This window comes from Hippocampus guttulatus, chromosome 15 (genome assembly GCF_054856545.1).
Source record: "Hippocampus guttulatus isolate MCC_2025c chromosome 15, RoL_Hgut_1.0, whole genome shotgun sequence".
NCBI classification, from domain to species: Eukaryota; Metazoa; Chordata; class Actinopteri; order Syngnathiformes; family Syngnathidae; genus Hippocampus; species Hippocampus guttulatus.
In genome coordinates this window covers 7,902,523-7,916,389 of record NC_141275.1, presented here as the reverse complement: position 1 = coordinate 7,916,389, position 13,867 = coordinate 7,902,523, and the positions used below count along the sequence as shown (strand labels likewise).

At 39.9% G+C, this 13,867-nt stretch overlaps 1 protein-coding gene across 1 annotated transcript in view; it reads right to left on the bottom strand.

Moving 5' to 3' along the window:
• Positions 1-2,402: 2,402 nt before the first annotated feature.
• LOC147193652 (roundabout homolog 2-like) overlaps positions 2,403-13,867 on the bottom strand; it is a 64,602-nt gene continuing 53,137 nt past the window's right edge. Inside the window, exons 20-27 of the mRNA XM_086131428.1 lie at positions 12,205-12,332; positions 11,374-11,646; positions 10,514-10,676; positions 9,494-9,754; positions 8,592-8,785; positions 5,868-6,029; positions 5,407-5,664; positions 2,403-5,062 (exon numbers count right to left, since the gene is read on the bottom strand). Coding sequence (XP_085987554.1) covers positions 5,061-5,062; positions 5,407-5,664; positions 5,868-6,029; positions 8,592-8,785; positions 9,494-9,754; positions 10,514-10,676; positions 11,374-11,646; positions 12,205-12,332 — 1,441 coding nt within the window. The 3' untranslated portion in view covers positions 2,403-5,060. The remainder of the gene's footprint in view (positions 5,063-5,406; positions 5,665-5,867; positions 6,030-8,591; positions 8,786-9,493; positions 9,755-10,513; positions 10,677-11,373; positions 11,647-12,204; positions 12,333-13,867) is intronic.

Sequence of the window (13,867 nt, the reverse complement as noted above, 5' to 3'; positions counted from 1 at the left end):
GAAGATGAAAATAAATTGGTCACTGAGGGAGCTAGAAGCCAGGAGACCATGGCCTTTCGCTTCCCCTCAGGAGCAGGTCTGCAGTCTCGTGTTGTTTGCGTCACACCATCTGAAGTAGCAAGAGTGGTAGGAAGTAATATCCAAATGTTATGAGTCTCAAATCTGCTTATTTTTTTTCCAAGACAAAGTTAAATGTAGTGTGGAATGATACTGTAAAGTTTGCAACATGCAACTGCATATCAGGATCAAAAGATAAAATGATACGTCATGAGATGTATTCCTTATTTCTGCTTGTGGTCGCCATTTGTCATGAACCTTTTTATGTTTTTTGTGTTTTTTTAAGCATAGACTTGAAGAGTGACGTTTAAAAAACGGCAACACAGACCGGTATCAAAACAAGTGACAAGGGTGTGAAACAAACTACTCTTAGAACGTCACAGTCTTTCGTTGTGGGCTGCATTTTTATGTCGAATGCAGGTTTGTGTGGAGTGTGGAAACAGGAGTACCCTGAAACAAAACATTCACCATGACAAAAAACAGCTTCAATACATGAGCACAGAAACCACAATGAATCAAGACAAGATTGAACGAACCGAGGGAACTAAATACAAACAAAGTTGACGAGACAATGAGGCACACCTGGTCAAGACACGAGTGGCTGGAAGGGGCTGATTAGATGACAGGAGGAGGTTGTGCTGGGCTGACGAGAACAGGTGGCAACAAAAAAACCAAAACGAGCAGGTGAGACATTCACAATGGATATAGTGAAATGAGACAATATCATGAAATAAAATAAAATTTATTTTTGAAAAATGCAGTCCAGCATTGCTGATCATGACAAGCTCAGACAAATCACAACTGAGAGGGAATTTCATAGTGAGTGACATAACGAGATTGTGAATTAACCAGAAGATACGTGATGCTGTCGGTGTAGAAAAAAACGTGAAATATTTTGATGTCATGCATTTAATGGAGCTAAATGTCTCGTCATATAATGATGCCATGCAATCTATAACACTGAATGCTCCTATCCCCAATAATAAACATAAGCCATGAATACTATCTGATAGCTTGATTTAAATATGAACATTATGTATATCAATTTTGATAGGGCCGAACGTTTGGCTTTCATTAATGAATCTCATCTAAGAAAGTGGTCGGTAAGTAGCTTCATAACGCCAATTACAGCAACATCATTTTAACTGCAGGTGGAAAGTGACTGATTGTGGTCAGTCTTCCTTAATTTCTTTCTCTCAGCCATCTGGGTTCGGTAAATGCTCATTGCAATCATTAAACATGGATTTCCAAGTAGGAATTTTCATTTACCTGTGATGTATAATGTGATTGTTTTTTTAAGTAGTCTTTTTTTTTTTTTTTTTAAGGAATAAGAAATAACAATTGTCCAGCATATCCGCACAGTGTTGTGAAAGATGAACAAAATGTCAACAAGGACATACTGGCCTTGTATTTTCACTGACTTCTGATTTCTTGTGCTTGGCCTGGAAGTCTGAAAGAACACACTTTTCTATTGAAATTATATTGAAATCCAAAGATTGATCATTTGAGTTTGTGGTCTTCAGCAGTGTCTTCCCTTCCACTGACTTCACATGAACTACAGCTACTGAAGTAGGAAGAATGTCAGGAGACTTAAACCAGTGGCCTGAGGTATCCCCGGATAAAGGAAATGGTCAGTCAAGTTGTGACAGGGAATGGCCAAAAAATAGTTTCTCTGTGTCTTCACCTCACTTCTCAAAAATGCACCCAGACTGGATTTAAAGCATCGGTGAGGTCTAACCAGTAATTCCCAGTTCTTGCACAATATCTGCAGACAATGCTGATCTTGGTCGATCAGACATTGTTATTGACAGGCTTTCACAGATTGCCTCAAGCAAACCAAAGCGAATCTCTCCTGGCTCCCGTTTAAAGAGAAACAATGTGATTTTTTTTTCAATCATGTCATAGCATACGTGCCAAATAAAGTTCATGAGACAGCCGAGGCTAAATCGTGTTTTAGGATATCTTTATATATTTATACAGTGTGGCAGTCGGCGCTTGTAATGGGCGAGGCTGTGGAAAAATCACATTCATTGTGATGGCTTTTACAAAGTGACTGTGTGATGATGCATTTTAAATTCTGCTGGAGCGCTTGCATTTGTCAGCCTCGTGGATGAATTTTTCATAAGCTGCTTTTAAGGAATGAAATAAGAGTAGATCAATAAAGTCGGGCCACACCGACACAATAATTAGAAACACATCAACTGGCTTTCAAGCAGACATTTCGGATTTACTTTGAATAAAAGACCAGTCCGTTGCTTCAAATTGACTGAATGTGCAGTTCAGCCAGCCGCTTACATGTCCAACAGTTTCGAAGGCCAGGTAGCATTAAGGGAAGGAAACATTGCTCATTTTCACGTACACATTTTATTTTGCATGATAGGATTGAAAATTGGCCCTGCTGTGGGTGAATGTGTCTTCCTGAGGGCAAACCAGTCTGGCAGGTGAAGATTCCTTGGTTGGGAAGCCAGAATTAACGATACAAAAACATATTGTTGTATGTTGGGCGAAATAACAAAGAAAGAAGTTATGTTTTTTTTTCTTCATTGGCCCTAATCCTCTTCCGTATACATACATACATATATATATATATATATATATATATATATATATATATACTGTATATATAATTTATTTTTAAACAATCAGCATTTTAAGATGCTGGTATGAATCCCGTGTTGATCAATTATTTTTGCGGTGATGGTAGCAATCCATGTAACCACAAATGAATCTTCATATGACTCATAATATCAAAGTACTAGATGTTTGTTTTGGAAATTTAGACAAAAATCGGACAAAAATTTTACTTTACTTTCAAACTGGAAAATTCTCCTTTTGTAAAAATTCCTCCAAAATCCGACAGTGGAACTTCAACTTTCCCAAGCAGTGCAGACCGGTATCCCATTGAAAATGTGGCACATTATGAAGCGCAAAATACGACAATGGAGACCCCGGACTGTTCAGCAACTTAAATTGTACATCAGGCAAGAATTGAAAAGCATTCCACCAACAAAGCTTCAACAATTAGTGGTCTCAGTTCCAAAAGGGTCAGTGAGTGATTTAAAAAGGAAAGATGATGTAAAACCGTGGTCAACATGCTCCTGTGCCGGCTTTTTTGGAATGTGTCGCAGGCATCAAATTCAAAGAGAGTGGATACTGTATTTGCAAAACAACAATAAACGTTTCGCGGTTTGAACATTTAATAGCTTGTCTTTGTCATGTTTTCAGTTGAAGAGAGACTGAAGAGGACTTGCAAATCATTGTATTCTGATTTTATTCATGTTTTACAGTCTCACCTTCTCCGGAATTGGGGTGTATCCACATCAGTGTTTGGTTAATTTACACTAGAACCCCAGCGATTAAGCAACCGATATTTTAAAATTGGCAAAATTTAGCATTTTTTAATTTTATTTTTATCCGATACGTGCCGATTGTGTTAAGGTTTTTTTTTGTTTTTTTTTAAACGTACATGAACACCTACAACATAAGACATAGACATTCAAACACCCCACACCACTTCCCCAAAAAATCTGTCAATTTTTAGCCAATCTTTCTCTCCGTTGTAAAGTTAAACTTAGTATTTACTAACAAAGTCAAGTAAAAACATTTAAATGTTCTGCCTGTTTTTCACATTTTTATTTTTGTAAGCGTTACGGGGCCCAAAAATAAATTACCGTATTTTATTCATGAGATATATATATATTTTTTCAAATGGCCAAATAGGTGGATTTTTTTTTCTGCCAAATATGGGAATTGGGATAAGTCTACAAAAAAAAGGCTATATTATAGTCAAGACTTAATTTACACTTGTGACTGTTAATTAAAAAATTATTAGATTATTTCACCCAATTAAGGCATTGCAAACAGAGCAATATGTTTGTTACTTTTTGTGCAATTTATAAAACGTTAATGATGCGCGCGGATTTGTCTCTAGAACAAAGTCATCCAAACACCAATTTCAATGGGAAACATCTGCTTGCTGACATCGTTGTCAGCCAGCAGAACCGAACAGATTTTCTTTGATTTCGAAGGTCTTGTATTTAAAACAGATCTTTACTATTTACTGTATGGTGGCCATGTATTTTGAATATTGCACTGTTCGTATATCATTGTATGCAATTGACAATGAATTACAAAAAGTAATAAATATATATACTGTATATGATATTAACATATTTTAGAGGAATAGGAGTGAAGTGACACATACGGTACCTATTTGCCTTGCTTTGGAGATCACGGGCGATGTGTTGCTTTTTTTTTTTTTTTAAACCATAGAAGTGGAACTGTTTGCAAGGAGTCTTTGTTAGTATAATGCAGAATAAAATTCACAGCAAATAGTACATAACACAGTTTTCTTGCCTTACTACAACCACATTATCACCTGTGTTGCTCCCTTCTTAATTCTCAACATACAGTTTGGGATGTTTGGGAAACAACTGCAGCACAGCCCAGTAAGTATTCCCAACATTATGATTCTTCTCTTCGGCTTTGCTGAGAATGGGGTTTGTGCTTGTTTTCATCAAAACGCTCTGTGCAAAGTATAACAATACATTAGCTTCAGCAAGATAAGCAAATGGTTTGAGCGCCAATGAAAAATGAGTCACTGTCATAAATAATATTTAAAAAAAATCTTACAGTAGCTTGCATAGCAAAGCAAAAGACAAGTGTAGAGATACAAAATATATTTACACATTATGCAAGTCCTTTTAATTCGGCATTTTGTTGTGATTTTGCTTCTTCACTTGCTCTGTGTGAATTGTTGTACACCGAGTGATCTCTAAGAGCAGTTGCAATACAGTTGACTTAATAGGGGGTATGAAGGGAACACTGTGAGACTGGTGTCTGTGTCCTGTACATGACATTTACAGCTCGGCATTTTCATTTGCATGTTCCTTTGACTTCATTCTGTCTCTTCTCCAGTGTCCGATCATCATTCCGATTCACTCAGAGAGAGACGATCTCAGAGCACTTTGAAACAAGGCGTCCAAGGGCGTGTATCCAACGGACTCTGAAAAGGCAAGAAAACAGCACCATAATATAAAATAGCATGAATTTATTTATTTATTTATTTATTTGCAACATCTTCACCATACGGTAAAACAATAACATTTATTATTTTTGGTCTGTCATTTCCAGAACTACCATGGGAGTGCTGAAATAACTATAGATAGATAGATAGATCGATAGATAGATCGATGGATAAATAATACAGCACAATGTAAAGAAGCTGATTAAACAGCATTGTATCATATCCTCTAGTAGTGGCTTGGGTGTGAAAAAGCCTTTTTTCTTCAGACACACACACACACACACACCCACAAAAATAGTCTTCCAAAAATTGTTGACACTTACAGTGATCCCTTTTCTCTTTGCTGTTTGTGAGAAGATGCCCATTGTGGGAGGTCTCTGCGGCAGGTCTCTTGTGGGAAGCCCGACTGAGCGTGGCCCTGTTGGATGTGGAGGTGTCGCCCCAGGAACCCATATGTTGCCGCTCTAGCGTGGAGACGGTCACCATGCACTCCTCTGAAGGGTCTGAGGCTGCACTGGCCCATGAGCTGTTCATACGGGAACCGTTGCTATGAAGGCCCCTTACTTGAGGTGCAAGGGTTGCTGAGTGGATGGGAGATGAACACATTTTGACAAACAACACCAATCAAAAGATTTTATTTCATGGGAATGCATGGGCAGAGAAGATCACATCATTTCTTAGGCGCAATAAGAACGTCTGAATATATTTGCAGGAACGTGAGACTATTCCAGTCCAATGCATCTCGGGTACAATACTGGCTGAAGCCGAGAACGACTTATCTTACCTTCTTGATTGGTGTCTTTTCGTCTGGGCAGTGTTCCAACCTTGTTTGTCTGCGATTTGAGGCCAATTAGCGGCGCCCTCTTGTGACCGAGGCTATGTGTGTTGTGCGCACTACGATCTGTAGTACCAGAGCTGTCTGAACGACACAACTGTGCACCTTTACCTGCAAGGGAAAAATTAACATGTGTTTTTACTTTTTATGAATAAGCAAATTCCAAATTGTTTAGACCAGTGGTTCTTAAACTGGATTCGATCGAACCCTAGGGGGTCAGTGAATCAGTCTCAGGGGTTCGACAGAACCTCTGCCATGGAGGATAATACCTCTTCGGTACCTCTAACAAGGTGAAGAACCACTGGTTTCGACATATGAATGAATGGATGAATCTTTATTGTCACCTCGCATGCACAAAGATACCGAGAAACGCATATCATATGACTTAACTGGGCACGACCCATCCAGGAAAGATGTCAAATAAGACACGAAAAGAGGAGGAGAGGACGGAAAGAGCCGTCGTTACTCGTTTTTCAACAAGGAATGTGGGTTTCAACAAAGGCGGTGGTGATAACAGGATCGCGTAGGCGTGTGTTATTGTGAACGTGTATGCCTGTCAGAGTGTCCCCAGCTGGTATAGCAAGCATATCATTTCACTATATATGCAAAACATGTCAGCTAGTTGTCATTAAATAAAACAAGGGGCGGGGGAACAAACCATGCTTAACCAAAATTCAAAGATCTATTCCGGTCATTTTCATTGAGAATGGCTAATGTTGTTCAAATTGCAAATAAATCCAAAACGGCTTATATGTTTCAAAAAGAAAAGATGTACAGTATATGGAAACCCCCGTGCATGATGATATCGTCGACGGACATCCTGCCAACATTCTGGCTTTGTTCACGGTGATTTAGCAAAACTGACAGGCGAACAAACAATAATTAATGTTTGCATTGGTAATATTCGTGATTATTTTTAGTCCCACTGATCTGCATTTTGCCCCACAATAGCATATTAAACAATAAAAAACAACAACACATATTCAAGATACTGCATGAGTCCTCCTATTACCCTATCAAACAATGCAGTTGGAAATGTTGTATTTTAATCCCTGTGGGAGACGCTGTCATGTTTCTCTCTAAAGAAAGGAATCCTATTTATAAATGCATCCTTTCTGAACCTTAAAACATGAAACTTTTCAGCAGAGCGCTTATATAGTGTTATGGCTTCTGAAGTCTTTACTTTAATAACTTCAGAGGAATTCTGACAACCAGCCAGAATTTAACTTTCACAAACGTTTACAGTGACAGAAAGGAACTTCATTTGAATGTCGGTTTTATTTGAGGTGGTTACGTTTCTGATGCGATATGCTATTATTTTTTCTGTATCTGGCAGCATTGCATATTACATTTCATATTCTTGCACAATATGCCCACTTCATTACTATTTAACTACTTTTTTTGCATAATATTATTTGCTGGTAAGTTCGGTTGAATTTACGGTACATTGTGACACAAGTGACACATTTACCTTTTTTTTTTTTGGGTCACCAAGTTTCTGATGTACTGAAAGTGATAGCAGAATCCACTATCCATGTCATGATCCACACTCTTCGGTTTATCACCTCACTTTTCTAATTTGCAAATTAGTTTTGGTTTGTTCGCCTGCATCTGGTGTACCGTGTTTTCCGGAGTATAAATCGCAGTTTTTGTCATAGTTGTACACATCACGTTATTTTCACATTAAACCGCAAGAGGGTGCTCTCGGCCTATGTTGATGCTTTCCACGTTGGCGGTAACTGAGAAAAACAACTGACTGATGATATATGTTTTTTCCTTCTTAATTATGCATTTTTTGGCTGGTGCGATTTTATAATCCGGAGTGATGTATAATCCGAAAAATACGGTACGTGCCTTTCCTGGATGCTTGACATGGAATTTGTCAGCCTTGCTCCTTGTGTCAGTCAACCAGCCCTCTCTATATTTCACCTCTTGTCTAGATGTGACTCATTGTCTCGTTTGTCTGTATTTTGTTCCCCGTTTCTTTGCTTTCTGTTTATGGCCATTATCAAATCTTGCGTGTTCCTTTTGCCTGCGGGGATGAGGACTGATGGCCAGAGGAAGCATCATGAAACAATGAAGCTTTACAGCCCATTGCTTTACTAAAACATTTATTGCTCACAGCTTCATTCATCACTCACCATTTCATATACTCCTGTTTGAAAAACAATAAAACGCTAAATGATTTATTTTGGTTTTCCCATGCCATGCGAGACTTGATTTGTCTTTTGTCACGTGTTTTTCAGCAAGTCGATATAAGCGTCGAGGTGGCAAGCCACTTTCTACTTGGTACGCTCCTCAAAGCCTTGGCCTCAAATGTCCCATCAGAAGCTGTTCTTCGTTCACCTTGTATCTTTTTTGTGCACTAGGTATTAGATTTAGTTTTATTTTCTTTGCAATTCTCACGCACTGCCTGCCTTTCGCCCGCATCCAAATACAACAAAATCCCCCACGTGACAAGATGTCAATGCGACTGCCGAGTAAACTAACAGACTGGATCAACCCGGTTAATGTGAGCCTGACCTAATTCAGAATACACCCGACACGTCTAACCAAACAAAAGAAATGTGATGTTGGAGCTGAATCCAAATTAGCTTGTTAGACCTGCAGTGTCAATTCAGTCTAAGTTGTTAGTGTGCCCTCTCGGTGTCAGCCTTGTCAAACATACAGTACCTGAGACCTCAAGGTTATCCATCGTGTGTCCAGGACTGTAATCAAAGCCACACAAATTCTTTGACACCATCGCATATCTTTCCTCCTCATCCTCAGAGAGGCGGGTGTCTCCCAAGTCTGAGCCCAGCGTTGAAGACATGAAGTCCATTGGAGGAATGGCAGTGCTGGACATGTTTGAATTGCTCTTCATCTGCCTGATACAGTGCACACATACAAAGGATTTTGATTTAATGATCAAAAGGCACTTATGAGTAACTAACCTAACACACGGTTTAGGTAAAAAACTAAAACAAGCTGCGGGATGCAGATCCAGTGCGCATCCGAAAAGTCTGTAGTCACTTAACTGATTATATGCTTGGTGCTGGTGTGTGTTATGCAAACAATGGGGTTCTGAATGGAGTGGATAAAGGATATCTGGATGGTCAAAGGCTGCCACCAACATGGTTGTTATCTCGTCGACTGCATGACAGCACACATCCTGCCATCAAGGCAATGCATGCCTAATTACCGACTCTATTTACTGATGTCAGAACAGAGAGCTTCTCTCAACCCACAGATTACAGTTCATGTATTTCCACCATTTCTATCAAGAAGCATAGAAGGATGCCCCTTCTAATAGGTTGATGCCCTTTGCAGATGATGGTCAATGGAAGTGGGGTTGGGGGGGGGGGGGGGCACGAGAGATTGCTTTTGCTTATTCAAGTTTTTCGATGCCCACACTCCGATCACTTATGTAGCAGCTACTGTATATGCTAAAAAATAGTAAACATGGCCTTAAGAAATGCCACTGATGTGGAAAACGTATTGCAGCAAATGACTAAATCAAGGATATCTATTGAATATGTTCTATGCACTTCGTCCCACATATAAAAATTGAAATTGAAGCCAGTGTTGCTGTTTACCATGCTTGCTTGGCTACTTCATACTGGTAAGCTCTGGTCAGCTCATCCAAATGGGCCTGCAAAATAGACTGCATTTCCTCATGGTGGGCTGAGCTGAGAGATGATGATGAAGGCTGGTTGTAAGATGCTGCTGTTGCCGGCGAGGAAGCTCTTCCTCTAAGAGGTGGAGTAGGTCCCCTCTCTTGGTCAGCGTCATTGTCCAAACTCTGGTGGCGGTAGGACGGGAGCGAGAGAGGCGGGGCCCAACTGTTGTTGTCATATCTGGTGAACAACAGTCACTATTTTATAATTATGGTCAATCCTCTCAGTTGGTTAGATAGTCAGAATACTACACAACACTATAACACACTCCCAGTTTTTATATATTAGGTACAATGCTCAATTTACTTCAGAAAAAAAAAATCCACTTCCCAAAGATAATGTTTTTAAGGCCAATATAAGCAAGATATGGAATTCAAAAACTGCATATTAATTTGGTTTTTGTAGTGTAGAATTGCACTTCAACCGAGAATGGATCTTAATAAATTTAATGAAAAATAAATGAAAGCAAGATTTGGAGTAAATCTTTTTTTTTGCTTCGCGACGACTTAATCAACAAATTTGATGTTTGCAGATAATCCAAAACTATTTCAATAATCCATTAGATTGCACTATTCACCGGCTAGCTATCGTAGCCACCACTCCAAAGATCAAGAAAACTGAAGTGGTGAAAATTTGCTTGCGCCTTAGCTGTACAATTCATCTTTGCAGATTTTCAGTAAAATCTTTAAAAATGTACGCTGTATTTAGAAACTAATTTTTGGATGTACTTTACAGCGTCTTAAAACTGTTTACATTACGATTAATATTTTGGCAATTTATTAAAATGCCTAATTGACAAGTGTGTATTAAATAAGAATGTTGGAATGACCAGGCCACAGGTGGAGGAGATCCGACCTCTCTTTCAATGTGAGTTTTGAAGTGTGCTTGTGATTTCATGTTCGCGTGTGAGTCAACTGATGAGATGTGAACGCATCTTACCCTCCTCTATGGCTTTCCTGGGGGTAATGGTCAAGGTCAACCTCAGTACCAGGCAGAGGGTGCATAGGTGGTGGAGGCAGGGGCACATTGGCCCAACATGTCCCATTTGATTTAGGGGTCTTTGTTCCACCCTTCATCTTCTTTTTCTTCCCTACCTTTGCACCTGAGGGGTGGGGGAAACAAGAGATGAAAGTCTTTTTGGCGCCTTGCTAACAAATCCCTGTATGCACTCATACGAATATTACAATTTCTTCACCCCTTTCTACACGCACAGATACTGATCCTTGTAGTCTTTATTTTTTCAACCACCATTTTTCTATTCATCAACTCTCTTTTTGCACGCTGACGGCATAGGATGACTTGAAAATGTTATGATATTTCTTCAATAGGCATCAAAACCTGAGGCGAACCTCTTCCATAAAGCTTCTTCTACCTTATCACTGATCGTGACATTTAGCTGAGCACAAAGCTTATTGTGAATAGTCAAAAGTACACACAGAAATGGCTCCATAATCTTACTGACAATGCGAACACAGTATATATATATTTATAGACATGCATATAGACATGCATAGCTCATGACGCTGATGCATTTGAATTGCGTCATGATTGTCTGACATTTCTGGGCTAGATAAGCTCCCAGGGTAGAAGTCTGATGAAGACAGAAGAGTAATTAAGAGCATTATCCTAAGGGTTCATCTGCAGTGAATATGTAAATAAATTCACTCTTTTCCATTTTGCATAGAGGAATTCCACCTCTAAAAAAACAACAACAACTAACCGTCATGCCATATTTTGTCCCTGAGCATTTCTGTTTCCAATTCTCTCGAGCGCTCACACATAGAAACACAAATTTGTACCAGTGGCAGGGCGTCTATCAGTTAGCGAGTAGCCCAGGTTGGCCATTTCCTGTTGGGCCTGCAGAGAAGCCTTCCAGCGGGGATCCGGTCTGTCTACAGCTAACTCGTGGAAGCTGTTAGACTGGAGAATCTGAGTGGTGGCGTAGGGGGTGGGCTGGCTATCTTGCGCCGAGCTGCTGTAACCGCCCTTCCCCATGAAGTCAATACTGCTATAGATGGCCCCATCTGACAGCATGGTGCCCGTCTTCTCCACCGCTGCAGATGGCAATACATCTGCAACAAAGAAGCAAGGTGTTTGCAGAGCATCCGCAGATTAGATGACATGATCTGAACGAATCTTTAAGGTCATTAACGCTCCCTGCTGCTCTTGTTCTCCTCATCTGTTGAAAAAATAGACTTGATCTCATAAATAGACTTGATCTGAATGGAAGCGATGGTCTGCAACCATAATTAACATGCATCATGCTGAGGAAGCCCTGTGGAGTGTTCACATGATGATGCTCAGCCCCGCAGCTGACCAGCTCTCCTGAGCTTGACGAACATGTAAACGCAGCATACGTGTAAACCCCGATGAAACTCTCCAGCTCACCACACAGTTGCCGAGCACGAGAGAAAATGGGGGCAAAAAGAGGATGTAATAGCACAAATTGAATCCCAAATATCAGGCTTGTCAAATCACATTAGCAAAGTATAGCCCTCAAAGGCACTTTTAATTTCTCTGCGTGTTTGTTTTAATGTCAGGCCTTGTCACTGTGAATAACAAATGATGAACATCAAAACTGTCGGACCAGGCGATGCTTGCTGTAACTCCCATCAGCCAGCCATGTTTACCTCCTCGGCCAAAGTTACTGCTGCCTTTCGGACTCCCCAATGCTCCGTTGGCCGGAAGGCTTGTGGAGGGCCACGAATCCGCCAGCCAGGGTAGGCCAGGGTCACCCGCTTTCAACAGCCCCGGACGGCTGAGGGATTGATATTTATAGAGATGCAGAAAAGAAAAGGTATTAGCACATTAGAAGCATATTATTAAATAAATACCAGCATGCATTTAATAATATTATTTTTCCACCGCTGTGTTAAAAATAAAGTGATGTGAAAACCTAATGTGAATAGATTTTATCCCTTGAAAAAGCCTGAAGCACAAGCAAGAGTGCAAACAGCATGCGGGGCACAACATGGCAGGTCTATAGATCAGAATTCTGCCTCCCTTAAACTCCACAAGCCAAAACTCTCCCAGGAGAAACCAGGCAGGCCTGAATACACACTTAATCTGCTTTATAGCCTTAGCACAACAAAAATTTACATTTTAAATTGAGAATCATGGACCGCCTCTGGCAGTGCAACTACATGGCTGCGTTGTCTCCATGGCAACAGAGACAGAAAAGAAGCATTTAGTGGTTTAGGAAATGTGGCGTTGATATTGTCACTTTGAAATACAGCTGTAATGCAAACATTTTTAGAAAAGAAAAGTAGTGAGGAGCAATTCAGGAATGGAAAAAGTATCAGCTTGTGGTATCAGCTGCTGTAAAAATGACAAAGCGTTTGTATGCTTCATGCGTCCTGTTCGCATGTTTACTTAATGCGCTAACACACGCAGGGAATTTTCCACTGGGCCTGACTCGCCAAGCACCATGGGAATTGTTTACAGCCGACTTAACTCAAAAGGTGTTAAACAATTACCTGTATATCAATACTTTCCATTGTAAAATACACAAGTCCATTTCCATACATTGAAGAAGCATGTGCTAGGGCTCCTGTAATGTTTGTGCGTGTGTGTGTGTGTGTGTGTGTGTGTGTGCGTGTGTGTGCGTGTGTGTGTTTGTTAATCCTTTGTGGTATTTCTGTTCGTCCATCATTTGCGACATTTATCATGGCTAAGGAATTATCTGATCGTTTGGATGGCACAGCATTAATTGTTCTCTTTTATCTATTTCCTTTTTTTTTTTTTTTTTTGCTAAAATGATTTGCCTACTTTTTGGGAGAATTGAAACACTCATTAGGAGACCTCATTTCAGATTTTTAGCAAGATGATTCTAATTAAGATTGAGATTAAGACCCTTTCATTGTCATTACCGCATTTTTTACAGCCAACACATGCTGTGTTAATGCTCTTCTGCATGAAATCCAACAGAATTAATACAAATAGCATACACTGTTGGTGACAGACTGAAGAAATTGACAAGCTTTCCCCCCCACCCTTTTTTTAAATGAACCCTTAGGGGAAGTCTTTGCTCCAATCATAAATGTTTATGCTCGTCTGGGGAATCAGACCAGCAATCTTCATTTTACAGGCCCCATCGTGAATATTAGACAGGTTTGAGTTCAGAACATTGTTCTTTCAAACTTTTCTGAACCTGTACAAAGTCAAGTCGGTTGACATTTTTTAAATAGCACATTTATCACCTCTCCCCTCCTCTCATGACCTCTCCCTTCGCCCTTACATTAGCAGTGAAGAAAAACGGCAGCCTGCCTTTTTTAATTAATCGCATTCACAAGA